Genomic DNA, 18,602 nt, shown 5'->3' on the forward strand with positions numbered 1-18,602 from the left:
CCTTTCGCTTTAGAGGACCAAGACGGGCTGTTTTGGCATCAACAGCAGCATATGTAAGCCAGAGGCCAGTTGAAACGTGCTGTACGAAGCACATGGACTCTCCATACTTGATTTCAGGTGTGCCCATCCCTTCCACATCTCGCTTCTGTGTCACTTCAATTTTTTCCTGAAGTTTTAATAAAAAGTGTGTTTAGAATATGTGATGGACAACTCCATGGTTCACACTTGAGTCTCAAAAACTCAACAAAGGAACCCTGGCATGGGACGCCGACCTTTGAAATTCTGAAACAGAAAGCTGTCATCTTGGAAACTGCCTTCTCCGCATCGACCAGCAAAAGTCCCTTTTCTTCATCCAGAAAAAGGTACCTGCCGGTTGTGATGTGACGAATCCGAAAAGACATGCCCCACTTGATATGACCTCCACTCCACCTACAAACAGACACAGATTAATGGCGTAGGGTGAAAATACAAGTGAATTATTCTCATATAGGTTGTTCAATGCATTAATTCAAGATTTTTACCCAATACGAAGTGGCTCGAGCCTCCACAAAGAACGGGCGTGACTACACACGGCTCCTCCTTCATAATGAGCAACTCTGGAAAGAAAGAATGAGTCAGTTCTTCACAGCACTGAGTAGTTACTGAATCATTATGTGTCATTATGTGTAAAGAAGTTTCAGACCAGCCCTTATTCTGACAAAAGCAACAGCAATGTGAGAAGTAAAGAGCTTGGTCACCTGCGCTGGTCATCTCCCTGGTCAGCTCCAGGGATTGCCAAACACTCATCCATGTGACCGTGGAAAAGCCTGAGCACATATCCTCCAGTCAGAAAACCTAAAGAGAAGGTATCATTTTATTAAGAGAGTGGGTCTGTGGAGAAAAAAAAACTTTTTAAAGCAATAACAACATTACAAACCTTCAGCCAGCTCACACCCAGACATCACAGGGGTCATTGTCCACAGTGTTTGCATGAAGGAGGCATCTACCATCAGGTCACCACTGGCATATGACAGATGCTGAATAAAGAGATTGTGTTACTGATCAAATGAATTGAAAAACTTACTGTTTCAGTGCATCTAGTTTAAAATATAACTACCAGGTATCTCTCTGATGAAACACTGACGAGGATGAGGTCATCTCCCACCCTGACCTTCTCTCCCTCTGACCTTTGTTTGGAGGCTGGATGGATGGTCCACCAGCAGGCCTCCCCTGTGACAGAAAAACAGATTTAGCAAAGGGAAATCTAAATCTGTAGGTGATAGGCATAATGACCAATAAAGTACAAAACCACCTGTGGAGTCTTCCTGCAGGCCCACATCAAAAGCCAGTTTGTCCGTCAGTGAGCGGGAAGTGGTCAAACAGCTTAGATACTGCAGCACAAAAAGAGGGAGAACAAAGTAATGCTGCATGATACCAAGCTGTTAAGAAAACCAGGAGAATAAAAGACCGTATGGAGAATCATATGAACAGCGTGGAGTACCAGTTATTTCAAATGTTCTCACCATGCTGGAGTGAGTGTGTTTCAGGAGGATGGCATGGCCGTACAGCAGGGTGCGGTGACCTCCACCTTGTGAGGACTGAGAGAAGAAGCAGAGTTAGTGAAATGGACAGAGAAAGAGAGAAAACAGACTAAAATAATGTAAACTGCTTTCATTTGCTTGCTGAATATATGCAACGTAACCATGAGTGATTTTAACTTTAAAACATTTAAAATAAATAAAAATGAACTTTACATGTATTTCAAATAAAAAGCTTTAAGAGACTGATAAAATCTCTAAAATGGTGCAGGGAAAGTGATCTATGAGAACATTATGAGGATGTTTGAGGTAGCTGAAGTGTAAACTTACCCATTTGTCCAAATCCACAGCCTACAATTGGCAGGTGACAAAGTAAAGGTTAAAAAACAATAAAAAGAAGAGAGTGAGTTTACAGATGTTTGTCAAGACACACTGTTTTTCATATATACATTTAAAGAAATTAAACCAGTTTTCAAAAACTCTTCTGAGTATGTCTTACCTCATCCACAGACGTGTTGGAGAGCATTTCCTGCAACGCCCGTACAGACAGCGACTGCTCCAAAATGAAGCAGCAGATAGCGAGGTCTGGAGGAACATTCTAGAAACACAGGGCAACCACAAAACCTGGTGAACAAAAGCAATCTGAAACCTCAAAGACAGACATTTGACAGTTTTGTCTCTGTACCTGAGCGTTTGAGGTTGTTTCAAGGAAGCAAAGACGATTCCCAAATCCTTCACATGACAGACACAGCTTGATTTGCTCCTTCAGAATAGCTGCAGTGCACTGTAACACCACCTGATCATCCTACAGGAGTAAAGACGTCCAAAGTAAGAATCAGCATAGGGTAAAAGACAAGCAAATCAGACGACCTAAAGACAGAATTCTGTTTGTTTCATTTTAGTTCAGAGGATCCGATTTGATCTTAAGTCGACCGGGCCGGTGAAGTCATCACATATCAGCCTATAAATGTTGACAAGTGCAATTTTCCCTTTGTTTTAGTGCAAAAAATGTTGAAAAATTTCCAAATTTAATTAATTCTCCATAAAAAAAAGCATTGCTAACAACCTGGAACTTCTTGAGGAAAAAAAGTGCAATTTCAACCACGTTATGCCTCAGTTTGTCATTTAAACGTGCATTACAGCTGACAGATCTCAGTGTATCAGATAAACAATGTAGTATTTAATTTTTGATCAAAAAAACTTGTCAAGATAGAGAAATAATCAAAAAAATTCATTCATTTCCATATTTGTCGTAATCCTGACTAAGATGAAGCCGATTATTAAGAAAGAAGATTAAGTTATCTCCTACCTCCTATATGCATACATATTTATACATAAAAATATAAAAAAGTATTAGTATTAGTATAAAGGCATTATGTGATAAACAGGGTCCATCAAACCAAACTACCAAACTCTTTTTTTTCCTGAAGTCGCTCTTCTCTGTATTTTCAACACTTTACTGAGTCATCCAGTGGGACAAATTGGATGCTCTGGCCGGCCGGTTTTGGCCCATGGGCGGAGTTTTAGCACCCAAGCTTCAGGGCCACCTGAGGTAACATAACGAGCTGCATACAGTGTTATTCTCTTATAACACTCATTCTCTATTTTAGAACTTGGCCCTAACATTTCCTACTATGGAAAAAAACTTCAAATACTTTAGTTGAAGGTTCTGGTTTGCACTTGTTGAACCTGAAGCCTCCACACAATCTTTACCACAAACTGTAACATGAAACATTAAAGGACCTGTAAATACACTCAATGTGAAATTTCATACAACAATTCCTGACTGAATAGCGCCTCTTTTTAAAGCAGTTAAATTTGCTATTTAGGATCTTTACGTCAGGTTTATATGAGACATGATAAATTTTATGAGTATAGGGTTGGTGTTTCAAGTTGGACCAATTAAAGAGAGCCATGTACCAGAAGAGCAATGAAAAAAGACGACCCAGATAGTGTAGATGTCTGACTGTATCCCCCTTAACTGAAGGCATGAAAAAAATCAGTACTGAGGACAACAAAAATAATACACTTGGCACCAAATACACCTTCAAAAAGAAGCTATCTCACACAGCATTTCACTAACTTTAATATGTTTTCCTCTGTTAGTGTTTTTTTCTCTGTGCCCACTGTCCTAAAATCCCCACCTCTCTGGCGTCAGACACCAACCACTCCCCTACAGCGCTCTATTTCAGGCTGCTGCACCTGCTGTTCACACATCCCTTTCTGGAAAGCAGCAAATATTTAGGATTTGAGTGCCAGGGCAATAATTGGCCTCGATTAACTCAACTCAATCATCCATTAGTTTATTTGCTGAGGAGCTGAAACTCACTTTAAGTCAGCTCTGTTTGAATGTTTTGCTGATTTTGTACTTGTCTGAAAATACATCAAGTTCTTCACAGTACAGGAGCATGCTGGTAGACAACTAATAAACAATCAATGTGATTTAGAGAAAGTGAAAGACATTTACACAAACTATTTTTTAACTCATTTAGCCTTTGGCTCTTCATACTACTTACTGTTGCTAATGGCTAACAACAATGGCAATGGCTAAATTAGCATATTTGACAGTAACAGTGAAACACAATTCCAGTCCAATAAATATAAAAATACAACTAAATTGATGAGAAAACTCACAAAAAGGATCTGAAAATGTTGGTGCAATGAGCATACAACACAAGTAAGTCTAAGGTCTGTCTCTGTCTCTTCATAAACTTCATGTAAAATGCTTCTAAACAGGCAGACACACCACCAGCCTGACAAACAGACTAACGTAAAGACTGATGGCTCTTTGTTGAGTTCCTCCTGTACTCCCTCTGATAATGCCAGATGCTGTGTAAAAAAGCTCCAAGGAACATGTGAAACTAGCATTAGATAACAAACATTGAACCTTTAGGAGGCTGCACAGTCCCCGCATAGACTGAAGTAAGCAGGTGCTGAAATGGGCCAAGCTTCGAACCTGTTAATCCTCACACACTAAATATAGAATTCAGCTGAGTTCAGGGTGAACGGCAAAAGACTGACAGCAACTTTGTGTCACATTGTTCACATATTTCCCTTTACAGCTGTTTCAAGACCATTTGAAAATGTGTCTTTTGTAATTTAAGACCAATGAGGCGTCAACAAAATAAAACCTTACAACCACTTTAACACACCAAGTGTGGTTTAGGGGTGGGCTGCAGTAATTTTACTCCTTTTCACACCTGTGGGTAATTTAGACTCACCAATTAACCTAACCTACTTCTTGGAGCGTGAGAAGAAGCAAAAAAACCTGGAGACATCTGATACAGTCAAGGATCCAACATACAAACTCTGGGCAGAAAGGCCTGAGCTGACTTTAAGATTCAAACCCCTGACAGTGCAGTCATACTCAGGGATCCACAATTTATTATCTAGTGGCTACAACGGCCTGTCTCTCAACTTATACTGATGATGCAGTCTAAAGATAATCAGTGTCTAGCTCATGCTGACATCAGAGCTAGAGTTACAAGAGTCCAAAGGGAGTCAAGTGTTGCTATGTGGAACGTCTACAATGGCTGAACATCAACGCTGACCATCCAAATCGAGGGTGTTACATACAGTAGACTGCCAGGAAGGCCACAATGCCCTTTTGCAGGCTCTGGCTTGTAGATCTAAGGAAGAAACCTGATAGCTCCCTGATGAGTAACACAGCAAAAATAAACTGGGTTTAAAATAATTACTTTATAAAATAGAATCACAACTGACTTGATGATAGAAGTGACAATCGTGTTGAAGTCAAGCTTCAAATGTATCAAAAATTACCTGTTATTTTTTACAATCAAAATAATAGTTATTAAAGCTCTAAAACAAATACATCCTATGGATTCATCTGACACAACCACATCAAATCTGTGACTATACTGACTGACAACTTGAGGTCAGTAACACCTCAAACTTAACATACACAACAGATCCAGAGTACACTGCAAGACAGTCTTTCTATCTGTACCAATATTTTCTCTCAAACACAAGTATGTTTTAAAGGATAAACACATACATAGTATAGCCCAACTATTCCTTGAGCTGCCACAAATCAAACTGTTTGTGTTTTTGAAATTAAATCCTGGCTCAAAAAGAAATAGTTTGCCTGATGTGAAAGGATGGTTAATTTATATGATTAATCTAGTTCTAACACTAAATGAGCTTAGCGTTTTTTTTCTGAAGAATAAAAAATTAACAACAGAACAGAACAAGTTTAAGACGAAGAACAATTTGGTTGTTGTAATGTGCAACAACAGGTGAGCAATGTTAGGAAGACGCTGCAGCCTCTTAGATCTTCTGTTGAAGGTTATCAACTATACTAGAATGGTCCTGTTTTCAACTGAGACAAGACTAAAAAAAACAGTTGCTTAAATCTCCAAATCCCATAACCAAAGAGTCAAGTCGATCCCATCACTGTTCAAATAAATGTTGAGTAGTAGCGTTAATCTTTAAATGGCTGACAAACTCCTATCCAACTGTGGGATGTTCACTTATCCTATCCTTTCCTATCCTATCCTTGTCTTTCAGGATTTCTTGGTAAGAGCTGAGATTTCTTTATGGGAAATGATAGCAGTCCTACACAGTCATTCCCAACTTAAACAAATGATGAAGTATGAACATATTTATTTAAAACAGGACTTGTATTTCCTTAATGCTCTTGAAGTAAATACCATCAGAGACTGGTTTAGTGATTTCATATAGCAGTGCTTTCCATGATTTGTTTAATGTCTGTGTGTAAACTGTCACCTGGCACCAGAGGATTCTCTCTCTGACAAAACAGTAACAGATCAGGTAACCACAGGGATATAAATAGAGAACAATGCCGACAAAGCAACCACCTGTCTTTGTCAGTCAGTGCTTGGTCTATGAAAAGAAAGTAACCTAATTGTTGTCAACTATCTACACAGAAGCAAACTTGCAGACAGTTGTGATACTTTTTAACATCTAGAAAGGATACTGATTTGCATTAATCACAACAACAAAAAGATTGTTAACAGTATAACACTACATCAGTAAAAGACTTAAGCATCACTTACTGTTCGCAGGAACTGAATCTCCTCCTCATCTGCACCTTCTGCCATCCTCCCAAGGCATTAAAAGCAAAACCCTGAGAGAAATGAGAAATGTTCTCCGTTCAGTTCTGTCAATTATGAATACCTCTGTACCCGCTACATGAGGCAGGACAATGTGTGTGTCTGAAGGGCAGTGTGGGTCCTGTGCCTCTCTCTGGCTGAGATAGGAGGCAGACGGATTGACTGTTCATTCCTGTTCATTACAACATTTCAGAGGTGGAGCAAGCTGAGAAGGCTGAACCAGTCACTCAAATATAACTGAGTAATTGTATCTTCACCATTGTAATGCCATAGGGCTAAACAAAAACATATTACATTACATTAATATATTAAATAAAACATCAGCTAAATTCCACCAAAACAAAACAAAACAAAAAAAAAACGAAAATATGCCCTAATAGAGGTAGAATCTATTTTTTCATTATCTTTACATCAAAACTGGCAGTGTCTTCCCTGCTTTAAACTTTAACCAGTAAGAACTGTATTTTTTGCTTTATGTTAAAAGTAGTAAGCTCATTAAATAGTTTAATTCTTGGAGTACAATGTTCATTTCATTTGTTTGATGAACTTGAGTGATCCTACCAAATGGGCCAAATGACAGGAGATAAAACAAAATGATGTGGTTTGGATTTGTTGACTCATTCAAACTAGCATAAAACAATAAACATTGGCCAGCTAACGTTGAGCATCATGCTCTTAAAGGGTCACAGACTTCATTATTTAGCATCCCACTGGGCAGCAGAAGAATCCTATAGTTTTCCTTTATTTCTTACATGCACATGCAGTGGCTCCCAGATTACCTGCATTTATACCGCATAATTTGTAGAATACAACTTTATAAGGTATGCAAACTTTCTAAACAGGAGGGAGGTTGTTTCCAGCCACTCTTGTTGAGACAGTGAAAATGAAAAATGTATCAACTCACAGATGGAGCAGTTTGTTTCATACCTCTTATTGTAGTTTTTGGATTTTATGGCAGTTTGTCTGGAAGTTTTCGTCTTTGTCATCATCAGCAGATTCACTCATTCTGGTCATAACCCCCCAAAAACTTTGTGTTGCCTAGACAGTGAAATCTCAAAAACTGTAGAAGATGACAGAAAGCTGAACTCAAGTAAAATTGTGGATAGATTTTTTACACATTTTAAAGCAAATATGAAGTCTGTAAGTGAACGTATGCCTATGTGCTGAATCTGAAAGTCGAAGCACTTCTGATGCAGTGGTAGAGTCTCGTTACGTTCCCGTAGACAGCAGTAGAGAGCAGTAGAGCGCGCGAGCCATGTAGCATCCAACCGTTGCTTCAGGAGAAGAAGATGCGGTCCGTCGAACAAACCGTCCCCTCATAATTTCAAAACAAGAAGCAGTGCCAGGCCCAGGTACGATTCATAAGAAGGGTTTAATCAAGTATTAACACTTTTATCATGCACATGTAGCTGTACGCTGTGCCGAGTAAGTATATGTGGGCTTATGGTTGAAACAGGCCTTCAGTTGTTAAAACAAGATGTTTGCTAACATTAGCTGTTAGCCGAGCTGGCTAGTAAATACTACGGGACTACGGTACAGCTTGTTATTTGACATTGAGTTGGGATTCCACCTTTTGTAGCATTGAACTAATCTTTCACAATATATTTCTGTACATCGTGAATGCTGAATGACTTTGAGTGCCGGTGAATTTCCACAATTTCGTTGCTGAGCTAATGTGTTTTTTTGGCTGTACATGTTGAACCTCGGAAGGGAGAAGAATGGATGCCCTTACACACATGCTCACAGACCCACTGGAGCCCAAAGAAGAAAACGATGGCCAAATCGTTGAGGAATGTATGCTGGGAAACTGTAGAGTGAACCTCCCTGAGGACCTACTTGAAGACGTGAGTTGTCTGGAGCTCAGTGATATCTTTATTAAGTTTCACGAGTAATGAAAGCCGATGATGCATGTATTTATGGGCTTTGCAATTATTTTCGACAGCCTGAAATCTTCTTCTCTGTGATGAGTGAAAGCACCTGGACTGATGTACTGACAGAGTCCCAGAGGCAGCACCTACGCCAGTTTTTGCCACAGTTTCCTGACAATAATGTCGTTGAACAGGACAGTACCATCAGTGACCTGTTCAACAACAGTGATTTTAACTTCGGAAATCCTCTTCATCTTGCGCAAAAACTTTTCAGAGGTGATATGTTGTCATAAATCATTTGCCTAAAAACAAACCCAAGTAATTCATGTGAAGAGAATTTATGACTCAGTTTTTGACAACATTCTTTTCTACCTGTCCCAGATGGATACTTCAACCCTGAAGTTGTCAAGTACAGACAATTATGTGCAAAGTCCCAGAAAAAGCGACAGCTCTACTCCCTTCAGCAGTATTACCACAGACTTCTGAAGCAGATCCTTGTCTCTAGGAAGGTAAATGAAAAAACGACCAAACCATAGGCACATGTCTTCCTGTGGTGACACTACACTAAAAGTTTTTTCTCGTTAAAGGAGCTGCTGGAGTTTGCAGTTCAGAACGGTCTAGACTTTCCACCTAAAAGAAAGTTACCAACCAAGTCTCCTGCTGAAATGCGGGAGCCAAGGGTGAGAAGAAGAATTAGCCGCATAATGAAGGAGGTCAAAGCTGAGTGTGGAGACAGCAATGCTTCATCAGATGATGATGGTAAGTCACTACCAACAATAAAACTGCTCATTTTTGGAACATTTAACAAGAAGAGGCTAACGCAAGCACCATTTAAACAAATAAGGTATGTGTCAGGTATGTCATGTGGAAATCAAAGAATGTTACAAAAGTCAAATAGAAATTAAAATATTTAAAACACCAGGGGTTTGTGAGTGTAAATGTATGTGAAAACAGGAAAATTTGGAATGCTGACCAGGGCTTTTACATGTCTTCTTCTTTTATTGCATACACTTTCAGACATATCATTGTGGAATCCAGCACCACAGTCGCCTTCCTCTCCGACTCCCACTGTATCACTCAGAGTTCTTCCCAGCCTTTCGACCCAGGACATGAAGACTACTGGTTAGTGGTTTCTATTGAACCCATTTGATGATTAATGAACATTTGAACAGAGTGAATATGAGTGTTGAAAAACATTTTATTTCTTCACAGTAAAAGTAGAACTGGGTGAGCAGGACTTGAAGGCTATGCTTCACAACCATCGGGAGAAGAGGAAGCGACAGCCAGTAAGTGATCTCAGGAATAAAGAACACATCATTTTGTGTTAATTTATATGGCCTTTCACAAGTTTTTCAATTTAACAGGACCATCCAGATTTAATGACGGCTGATATCCACCTTGGAGACATACTATCAAGGACAAATATTGGTCGAAGGGGGGCTGTGTGTAAGTAAATACTTTTTAAACTAAATTATATTTCCTTCCTTCATGCATTGATCCATTCCCTGGCTCATAGGTAACTTTCTTCTTTCCCGTTTTCTCTCAGCTCTCTTTGATCTGTGCCTGCCCAAGAGAAAAATTAAAGATGAGAGAAGGAAGAAAAAGATGAGAACAATAAAAGTGGAATCTGAGGATCCCTGTGAAACACTCACATCATCAGATACTCAACTAGTTCCACCCACAAATATCATCAACTCCCTGCCGGACACTCCATCCACTCCGCTGACCAACATCAAAGAGGAGTGAGTCAACTGACACGCTGTTTTCAGGAAAAATCCCAGTCCTATTGATATTTTTATTGACCTTTCTGTTATCTAAGACTAATTAACCATCATTACCACAGGATTGTGGAGGAATCTCAGAGCAGTCCAACTGTAGTTGAGGAAATAGCTGTCAGTTTCTTCAGCTTGTTGGAGAGCATTTTAAGAGCAGAAACTCTGGCTAGTACTCTATCGGTATGTAGTTATCACAGGCTCTAACATACATGTAATTCATTAGATAAAAATCCTCAGATTAAGCATTAAAATGTCTCCATTTGAATCCCACAGTTGGAGGACAAAGTCCAAATGTGGCAGTCGTCCCCAGCCAGCTCTCTCAATGTTTGGTTTTCATCTGTCCCCTGTTGGTCAGACCTGGTTCTTCAGGCCCTGCAGTTTCTTGCTGGAGAGACTAAAGGTAAGTCGAAGTCATCACCCAAACTACAACTGTGAGACTTTGTTATCCACACCATGTAAGGCTTGTTTTTTTTTCCTAACACTGTTTGTTTAACAGACGGCATGATGGCACTCCCCAGTGGCTTTTCTCCATTTGTGGAATTTTCCGAAGAATCCCAGCAGTGGAGGTGGATCGGTAAGAACTATTCAAATTCCTGATTAATGAGATGCGTGTATAAATTTCTGATCCCTAAAGCTGTTCACTGTTTGTAGGTCCCACTCAGGATACAGAGAAGGATCTCAGTGCACTCTGTCAGCTGTGGCTGGACTCGAAAGATTTAGTTGTCAAGGTAACTTTAGGTTTTATATAGCAGTAGGATTCAAAGCATAAGCTCTGCAGTTCTTTTTATTTGCCTTAAAACTTTATGTATGTATAATAAGTTTTATCTCTATTTAAATCTAAAGTGTTCTATTTTTGTTTGTTTTCAGACAGAAACTGAGGACATGTTAGAGATTACCTCTCCAATACAAAGAGTGTAAGTTCAAGGATTTCTGTTGAAACTTAACTTTCTTAGTCAGTCGATTGAATGAATATTTATTTGATTAGTTTGCTTGTGGGTTAGCATTATCTCTATTTTTTTGTGCCATTACATCAGCAAAATCACCTTAAGCTTGATTTCAATTGGATAAGTGTTGTCTGTAATACTTTACTTTAAGCAGTTCAACTGACTATGTGGTGCGGCCCAGCACTGGAGATGAGAGACAAGTGTTTCAAATCCAGGTTAGTTTTTGCTGCAGAGTATTTTTACAATATGGTGCCTATTTTTTCACCATAAACTCTGTGAATCAACAAACACCCTTTTTGTTTGTGCATTAGGAGCAGCAGCGGTACAACCAGCCTCACAAAGCCTTCACCTTCAGGATGCATGGCTTTGAGTCAGTAGTGGGGCCCGTCAAAGGAGTCTTTGATAAGGAGATGTCACTTAACAAAGCAAGGGAGCACACACTACTCCGCTCAGACCGTCCACCATACGTCACCATTCTCTCACTGGGTATGACTTTGTGTTTTACTCTACTCTGACATGCGCTGGGGAAGCATTAGGATTTTAGTGTGAGCACAGAAAACCAATAACCCCATACTGTTCCTTTTTCTTCTGATTGCAGTGCGTGATGCTGCAGCCAGATTACCCAACGGAGAAGGAACAAGGGCAGAGATCTGTGAGCTGCTGAAAGACTCACAGTTTCTTGCTCCAGATGTCACCAGTGCACAGGTGTGATTGTATGCTTCCCCTGACCTGATGTCTCAGCCATATTCAAGAGCCTCTCTTCATTTTATTGAGCTGTTGTGTTGCTCTGACATCTTCTTGGTTGTTCAGGTGAACACAGTTGTGAGTGGGGCTCTAGATCGACTTCACTATGAGAAAGACCCGTGTGTGAAGTATGACATTGGCCGCAAGCTCTGGATTTACCTTCATCGCAGCCGCAGTCAAGAAGAGTTTGGTGAGCAACCATGGGCTTGTTTTGGGAGGTCTTGGTCCAGTCTGTTTGACAAATGTTAGAAATGGTTAGCAGATAGTAGTTGCACCATAGCTTTATTTAGACTAAAATGGAAGATCTACATTCTGTAGACCCTTTTGGGTCTGATAAAGTTGTAAAAACTGAGTCTTTGTGTTCCTCCAAATGACGGGAAAGTTTAAGCTTTGGTGCCTCATGTACCCCGTTTTGATGTTTACACTCACATGAAATATTCCTGATCTTCAATAATGATAAAAATACATTTCATTTCAAGGCACCTGTAGGAGCCCAGCTTAGTGTTTGGTGACCGATTATTCTATGTTCAGTTACTTTTGTTTGGTTTCCATGGTGGGTCACATGGGCATTTGGATGGACACACGGTTAAGTTACACGAGTGGCTCCTTCACTTGCAGGGGGGTGAGAGGTATGAACGGGTAGTCGTAATTTTTGTTGACCGCACACTATTGTTTGCTAGGATTTACATTTGGCACACATGTACACAAAATTACCTTAAGTGTGCATGTAATCTTTTAAAGCACAGCTGAATCAGAATAAACAATTTTAAAAACCTTAACTCTGGGTGCTTTTTGGAAACAGCAGCGAGTCATACAATACAGAAACTATCTCTGCCCCATGCAGCTTTTAAAGCACTGGAAAGCCACAATAGCACCCAAGGTAAGATGGATGGATGGCAGTCAGAGTGAGTAGGATAGGCAGAATAGGTGGGTTTTGAGGCGGGATTTACAAATTGTCAATGAGTCACTGTCACAGATGTCTGGTGGGAGGGAGTTCCGGAAACAGGGAGCAGAGTGGCTGAAGGCTTTAAGATCACTTTGTTGTGAATATAAGTGAACTGTGATATTCTTTCACCCTCATTCAGAGAGGATCCACCAGGCTCAAGCTGCTGCTGCAAAGGCAAGAAAAGCCCTACAGCAGAAACCTAAACCTGCACCCAAGCCAGTGAGTGTCTCTTTTCATTTGGACTGCAGAGATTTTGTTACTTCCACCAAGAAGGTTATGTTTTTGGGAGAGTTTGTCTGTCTATTTGTCTGTGAACAACGTAACTCAAAAAGTAACAAACTGATCTTGATGAAATTTTCAGGAAATGTTTAAAATGGGATAAGGAAGAAGTGATTAAATTTTGGAGGTGATCCGGATCACTGTCTGGATCCAGGACTTTTGTAAAGGATTCTTTATCATTGTGAGATAGGGCCGTTTTTTCGCCATATTTATAACTCCACAATTAATGGTCGGATTGCTTTGCAAAACAATACAAGACAAGGTCATGATAATTTCTGATAGATGTTAAAGTATGATCAGGATCCTGGCAATATCCTGGATACTAAGATCCGGAATATGAAATATGTACTGCCTTTGTGGTGTAAATTATTGTTACCTGACTTAAAATTCTTTTTTTTATTTTTTGTGGAAACCATATTTGTTAGATCATGTACTTTGTTTGTGTTTTAGAAGTCTGGAAGCAAAGATAGTAGCGGTAAAACCCCTGGATGTCTAGAGGTTGGACAGGATATAGGCCCCAGCCCCATGTCCCCAACCCCAACAACACCAACCCAGAACACACCTGGTACCCCTAAGTCGCCTTTACCGTGTGCAGCAACTACACCAACAAAGACTGGAGTCCCAGATGCGATCAAAGCCAGCCCAGGGTCAGTATGAGACATGTTATACTTTGTATTTTATTAAAAAAACACCCCTGTGTCTCATCTTGAAGGGTTTATAATAGACTTTTCTTTGTGTTTTGCTTCTCCCAGTGTTCTTCTCGTGTCCCCTCCTGCCCTGCCCCAGCTGGGAGCCATCTTGCCCAGCAGTCAGGCTGCTCCTCCACCTTCACAGCCAGTCACATCCCAACACACTGCTCGGTTAGTGAGTCACCTCGCTGCAGGCTCCCTCCCACAGGTACGAGTCGTTTCGGCTCAGCCTGGTCTGGTTTCATCAGCTGGAAGTCAGCAGGCCACACTGGTGCACCAGACCCCTCATCAGATCAGGATGCCTGTGTCAGTGGCAGCAAAGGGCATTTCACAGGTAATGATATCAAGAGTTGTTAGTGTTTTTTGTAGACTTGATGGCGAATACATGGTCACTCACTGTGTGTTTACTAACAGGCAGTGGTGTCTGTGCCTCTGAGGAGTCAGTCTGCCAGTAGTCCAGTCCAGGTGCCAACCTCCTTGTCTGTGTCTGCTGTTGCTGTGGCTAAACCGCAGACTGGTTCACCTGGAAGCCCAGCAAACAGCGCTGCTTCCCCTGCAGTGCTGCAGGGAGTGGCCAGCCCTAACATCAAACAGGTGAAGCAGCCTGTTTCCACTGGAATACTTGTTAAGCCGAGAACTGGTGGAGTCAACAGGAACATAACCAAATCTGTATTCATCCTCATGTAATTTAACATGTGAGTACTGTTTTTGCTTTATAAGGTATCCATTACTGGCCAGTTGGGTATGAAAACAACAGGAGGAGCAGGAATTCCAATCACAGCGACAAACTTGCGCATCCAGGGCAAAGATGTCCTCCGCCTCCCACCTTCCTCCATCACCACAGATGCAAAAGGCCAAACAGTGCTGCGGATAACCCCTGACATGATGGCTACCCTCGCCAAATCCCCCGTAGCGACTGTCAAGCTCACCCCTGACTTCCTGGGCAGCGCCGCCTCAGGCAGCAAGAGCATATCAGCCACTCTCCATGTGACTCCGCCTTCCTCTGCCTCCAGCGTCACATCCTGTGCAGGGGATGCGCAGACCTCGAAAGCTGGCCCTGTTGCCTCCACACTGCTGAAGCCAGCTGGAGACACAGCCATACGTCTGATGCCCACGCTGGCAGTCTCTGTTGCCGACCAGAAAGCCAGAACCTTCTCCACTGTTAGCTCCCCCGACAAAAGTGGCGCCACTATTCGCATAATGCCCGGGCTTGGTGTTATTCCACAGAAACAGGGTCAGACTATTACCATGACAACCACCACTGGCAGTAAACCACTAACAGCGTCTACATGTGCTAACGTGGTGACCATGGCTGCCAGTGTTGTTGCTGGTGCGAAGGGGCTCACAGTGGCTCCTGGAGCTTCTGGCTCACCTCTGACTCTTGGAACGGCCACCGCCACAGTACGCCAGGTTCCTGCTACAGTCGTTACCACACAAACGGTAAGTTCAAGAGAAGTTCAAGATTTTTCTTTGACATCAGTCTCTTTGTGAATTTATAGTTGACATTGCCATTTTAGTAATGTGGGTTAAACCATTTACAGCAGCGGTCTGTGAACTTTACATTCAAAGGAGCCATTTGCCTCAGCTCACCTGGATTAAAGTCATTCCTACCATTCCTATTTTATCTTTACAATAAAGACGGTAAAATATATAAAATGTTATAAAAAGTTAAAATCTAGTGAGCAATTATCTACACAAGAAGTTATTTTAATATATATATATAACTTAACTTGTGATGCCTTGGTTTTTTTTATTTTTAATACATTTGCAAATATATTAACATTTTTAAAATTAAAAAAATCCAAAACTTCAAAAACTTTGAACATTAACAAATTTGCAAAAATTTCAAAAGATTTTGAAATTTCAAAGTTTCACAAAATTTAAAAAAATCTTCAAAATGTCAAAAATTTGCCAAAATAAAAAAAATGAAATGTCACAAAAATTTGCTCAAAAATTAAAAAATTGAAATGTAAAAAATGTGCAAAATTTCAAACAATTTTGAAGTTTCAAAAACTTCAAAAAATTAATTCAAAATTATTCAAAAATTTCAAAACTTTGAAAGAAAACTTGAATTTGATAACATACATTGAGAATGTTGCTCAACTCAAGCATGTAGATCAAGCTTGCTTGCTGGCAGTCAAATGAATCCATCCACACAAAATTAAAATCTGTTTTCTCCTACAGATTTGTCTTTTTGTTGAATAAATTTTCTTACCAGAGTGTCAGACTTAAGTTTAGCCACAGGTGCATTGATAGTTGGTTGGCTCTTGTTGCGTAGCAGGTGAAGAAAAGTAATAGCAGGTTTTATTACAGGATATGATGCATATTTAGTTCAACAAAATGTTAACGAATGATTTTATTTAGTGTCAATGCCTTTCATCATTAATACCCTCTGTAAAAAAAAATACATTTCTTTATTTCAATAATATTTTTTTCAAGATACAAGAAGCCACTGCAAAGGAGTCAAAGAACTGCAGGTTGCAGATCCATGTTTTACAGGATGCACATGTAAAAAACAGAATGGCCTCTAGGGGGTGCTGGGGGGCTACTGTTCTATGTCCGCTTTGGACCTTTTCTTTGGCTATGATATGCCTTGAGGGAGCACAGTGTTTTGTGCAGTAATTTAATCCCCAGCTGTGATAGATTCAATTTGAGAAGGCTACACGCCCATAGCAGATCATTATTCTCAGAATGAAAAGAGAGTTTCACTTTTTAATCTCATGAACGGATCATACCATCATGTCTGTAGTGATGTTGAGTCTTCTTAGTGTTTGGTACTTTTACAATTTCAACCTAACATTTAACTGTTTCACTTAGCCAGGTCATGAAATATTAAGTATCAAAAGGTAAAAATCTCTGACACCATTAGTAAGAGTAACCACAGACCACTGCAACTTCCTCATGTGTAAGAGGAATGATCAGATGATCAGATCACTCATCTGTGGTTTTCATTTCCTGCATTAGGAGTAAAAGCTAAATTTGTTCATAAGGGGTTGAGGTTGAGGCTGACTAGAACACATTTTTTGTCTCACTACTTCCTGCTTCCCCATAATTGCCTCTTTGAATAGTTGAATGATTTTATTGATTCCTGTCGTCTTCTCTCAGATAAAACTGAAATTAATTATTAAGGAAATTCTAAACTTGTTCATTAGCTTCTTGAAGCATTCTATTTCTTTCCAGTTTATTTAATTTGTGTTTTGTTTTTTCTGTTTGACAACTCTACAGGGGAAATTACCTGCTCGGATAACTGTGCCCCTGTCTGTTCTCAACCAACCACTGAAGAGTAAAAGTGTTGTGACCACACCTATTGTGAAAGGAAGTTTAAACACAAAGTAAGTGTCATCGTGCAAACTATATATACATAAATATTTGTTTTTCACTTTAACTGAGTAAGCTTTGATTTTAACAAACAAAAGAAAAAGTTTTGACAGCTAATTTTAATTTTCTTTTGAGAGAATGAGTGTATTTATTGTTATTTTTAATTTCATAATGTTAATATTCTCTGATATGGGGGTGATGTGGTGATTTTGGTCTGCAGCACTGATGTGTTTTCAATCCTTCCCTCTTTCTCCCTGAGCAGTATCAGTAGTCTGGGCAGGAACATCATCCTGACCACCATGCCTGCTGGCACAAAGCTGATTGCAGGAAACAAACCAGTCAGCTTTGTTACAGCGCAGCAGTTCCAGCAGCTTCAGCAGCAAGGGCAGGCCACACAGGTTAGCCAGTATTTCACTACTTCTTCTTTTGTAGCAAATAAGGAAGTATCACAAAGGAAAGGAGGTGTTAAGTCTGCAATCCCAACAAGAGGGAGCTTCTGTGTGATAGCTATTCGGCTGACTTTTAATTAGTGATTTCCAGTCATTTGTATCAATTAAAACCTGTGAAACATCAGCCATGGCCAAGAAGCTTCAGATGACTTTAATCCTTCCTCATACAATCTATCTCAAAATGAATGCTTCAGCTAAAGACCTAAACAAACAGACGATCTTTAGGCTGGGTTTGTTTTTTCTCTCCTCAGGTCCGCATTCAGACAGTCCCAGCACAGCAGCTCCAGCAACACATAGCAACAGGCTCCCCAAAATCTGTTTCCACAGTTGTAGTGACAACAGCACCTTCGCCTAAATGTGCCCCAGATCCACCCCCTGCCCCTCAACAGTGATCCTTTCATGAAGGTTTGCTGCACAAAATAAGGATCTGGAGTTCGATGTTTCTGTTTCATAAGCTTTTCTGGGTTAGTATGTGTTCTATCATGAAGTAATTGTTACAAAGGGTGTGTCAGATGTCTTTATTTCTGTTCAAATTAACATGCCTGACACTTTTCAATCCGCAACATAATTAAACCTCCTTATTTAATTCTACCTGAGTCATTGTCCTGAAATATAAACATCTCAGCAGGCGTGTTACATGTATGAACAACTCCAGGTATGTTCAATTTTCATTTCACAGCCTGTACTTTTATGTTTAACCTCCAGAACAAGTTTCATAACGTTACTGAGTGAAATGTCTGGTATAAATGGAACCTAAGCAGATTTTAAGAGTGTAAGACGTCAGTGTTGTTTATTTGACAACAAACCACCCAAATCAACAAGCAGGCTTTTGTTTCCACTGAGTGTTTTGTCCTGTTTTTTAACTTTACTTTTCTTTTTTTTTTTTTACAAAAGAAATCCTTAGCATAAATTACATGTTGCACAAAGCAACATCCATACATCAACATTAAATATAAAATAAATTTAAATTGTAAAGAATA

General features: G+C 40.0%; 2 protein-coding genes across 4 annotated transcripts in view; one reads left to right on the top strand and one right to left on the bottom strand.

Annotated features, from left to right (window-relative positions):
* Window positions 1–6,598, bottom strand: part of LOC141791277 (ryanodine receptor 1-like) — a 50,045-nt gene extending 43,447 nt beyond the window's left edge. The window contains exons 1-12 of the mRNA XM_074671588.1: window positions 6,554–6,598; window positions 2,203–2,322; window positions 2,017–2,115; window positions 1,848–1,868; window positions 1,503–1,577; window positions 1,292–1,370; window positions 1,097–1,209; window positions 917–1,016; window positions 738–834; window positions 522–596; window positions 273–429; window positions 2–166 (exon numbers count right to left, since the gene is read on the bottom strand). Coding sequence (XP_074527689.1) covers window positions 2–166; window positions 273–429; window positions 522–596; window positions 738–834; window positions 917–1,016; window positions 1,097–1,209; window positions 1,292–1,370; window positions 1,503–1,577; window positions 1,848–1,868; window positions 2,017–2,115; window positions 2,203–2,322; window positions 6,554–6,598 — 1,146 coding nt within the window. The remainder of the gene's footprint in view (window position 1; window positions 167–272; window positions 430–521; window positions 597–737; window positions 835–916; window positions 1,017–1,096; window positions 1,210–1,291; window positions 1,371–1,502; window positions 1,578–1,847; window positions 1,869–2,016; window positions 2,116–2,202; window positions 2,323–6,553) is intronic.
* A 1,208-nt stretch (window positions 6,599–7,806) lies between these two features.
* Window positions 7,807–18,590, top strand: nfrkb (nuclear factor related to kappaB binding protein). 3 transcript variants are annotated; one of them, XM_074672466.1, is made up of 26 exons: window positions 7,807–7,962; window positions 8,321–8,454; window positions 8,553–8,754; window positions 8,860–8,987; window positions 9,066–9,237; window positions 9,496–9,600; window positions 9,691–9,764; window positions 9,843–9,924; window positions 10,025–10,220; window positions 10,322–10,433; window positions 10,527–10,653; window positions 10,750–10,827; window positions 10,905–10,981; window positions 11,121–11,167; window positions 11,349–11,412; window positions 11,509–11,683; window positions 11,796–11,902; window positions 12,008–12,131; window positions 13,027–13,106; window positions 13,617–13,813; window positions 13,919–14,189; window positions 14,270–14,449; window positions 14,576–15,295; window positions 17,081–17,187; window positions 17,436–17,571; window positions 17,874–18,590. In XM_074672466.1, the coding sequence occupies exons 2-26, from the start codon at window positions 8,329–8,331 to the stop codon at window positions 18,012–18,014; spliced, it is 3,828 nt and encodes a 1,275-aa protein (XP_074528567.1). In that variant the 5' UTR covers window positions 7,807–7,962; window positions 8,321–8,328; the 3' UTR covers window positions 18,015–18,590. The 3 variants fall into 3 exon arrangements, with proteins under 3 accessions (XP_074528567.1, XP_074528569.1, XP_074528568.1); XM_074672468.1 differs by having other exon boundaries at window positions 13,620–13,813; XM_074672467.1 differs by having other exon boundaries at window positions 7,808–7,962; window positions 11,352–11,412.
* Window positions 18,591–18,602: the final 12 nt, after the last annotated feature.

Source organism: Halichoeres trimaculatus, unplaced genomic scaffold, assembly GCF_033239565.1.
Source record: "Halichoeres trimaculatus isolate MK-OKI-2021-1 unplaced genomic scaffold, fHalTri1.1 fHalTri1_scaffold_6, whole genome shotgun sequence".
Taxonomy (NCBI): domain Eukaryota; kingdom Metazoa; phylum Chordata; class Actinopteri; order Labriformes; family Labridae; genus Halichoeres; species Halichoeres trimaculatus.

Coding starts and splice junctions, on each gene's coding strand:
- nfrkb (XM_074672466.1), top strand. CDS start 8,329: ATGGATGCCCTTACACACATGCTCACAGACCCACTGGAGCCCAAAGAA. Junction 8,455..8,552: donor CTGAGGACCTACTTGAAGAC/GTGAGTTGTCTG, acceptor TATTTTCGACAG/CCTGAAATCTTCTTCTCTGT. Junction 15,296..17,080: donor CAGTCGTTACCACACAAACG/GTAAGTTCAAGA, acceptor ACAACTCTACAG/GGGAAATTACCTGCTCGGAT.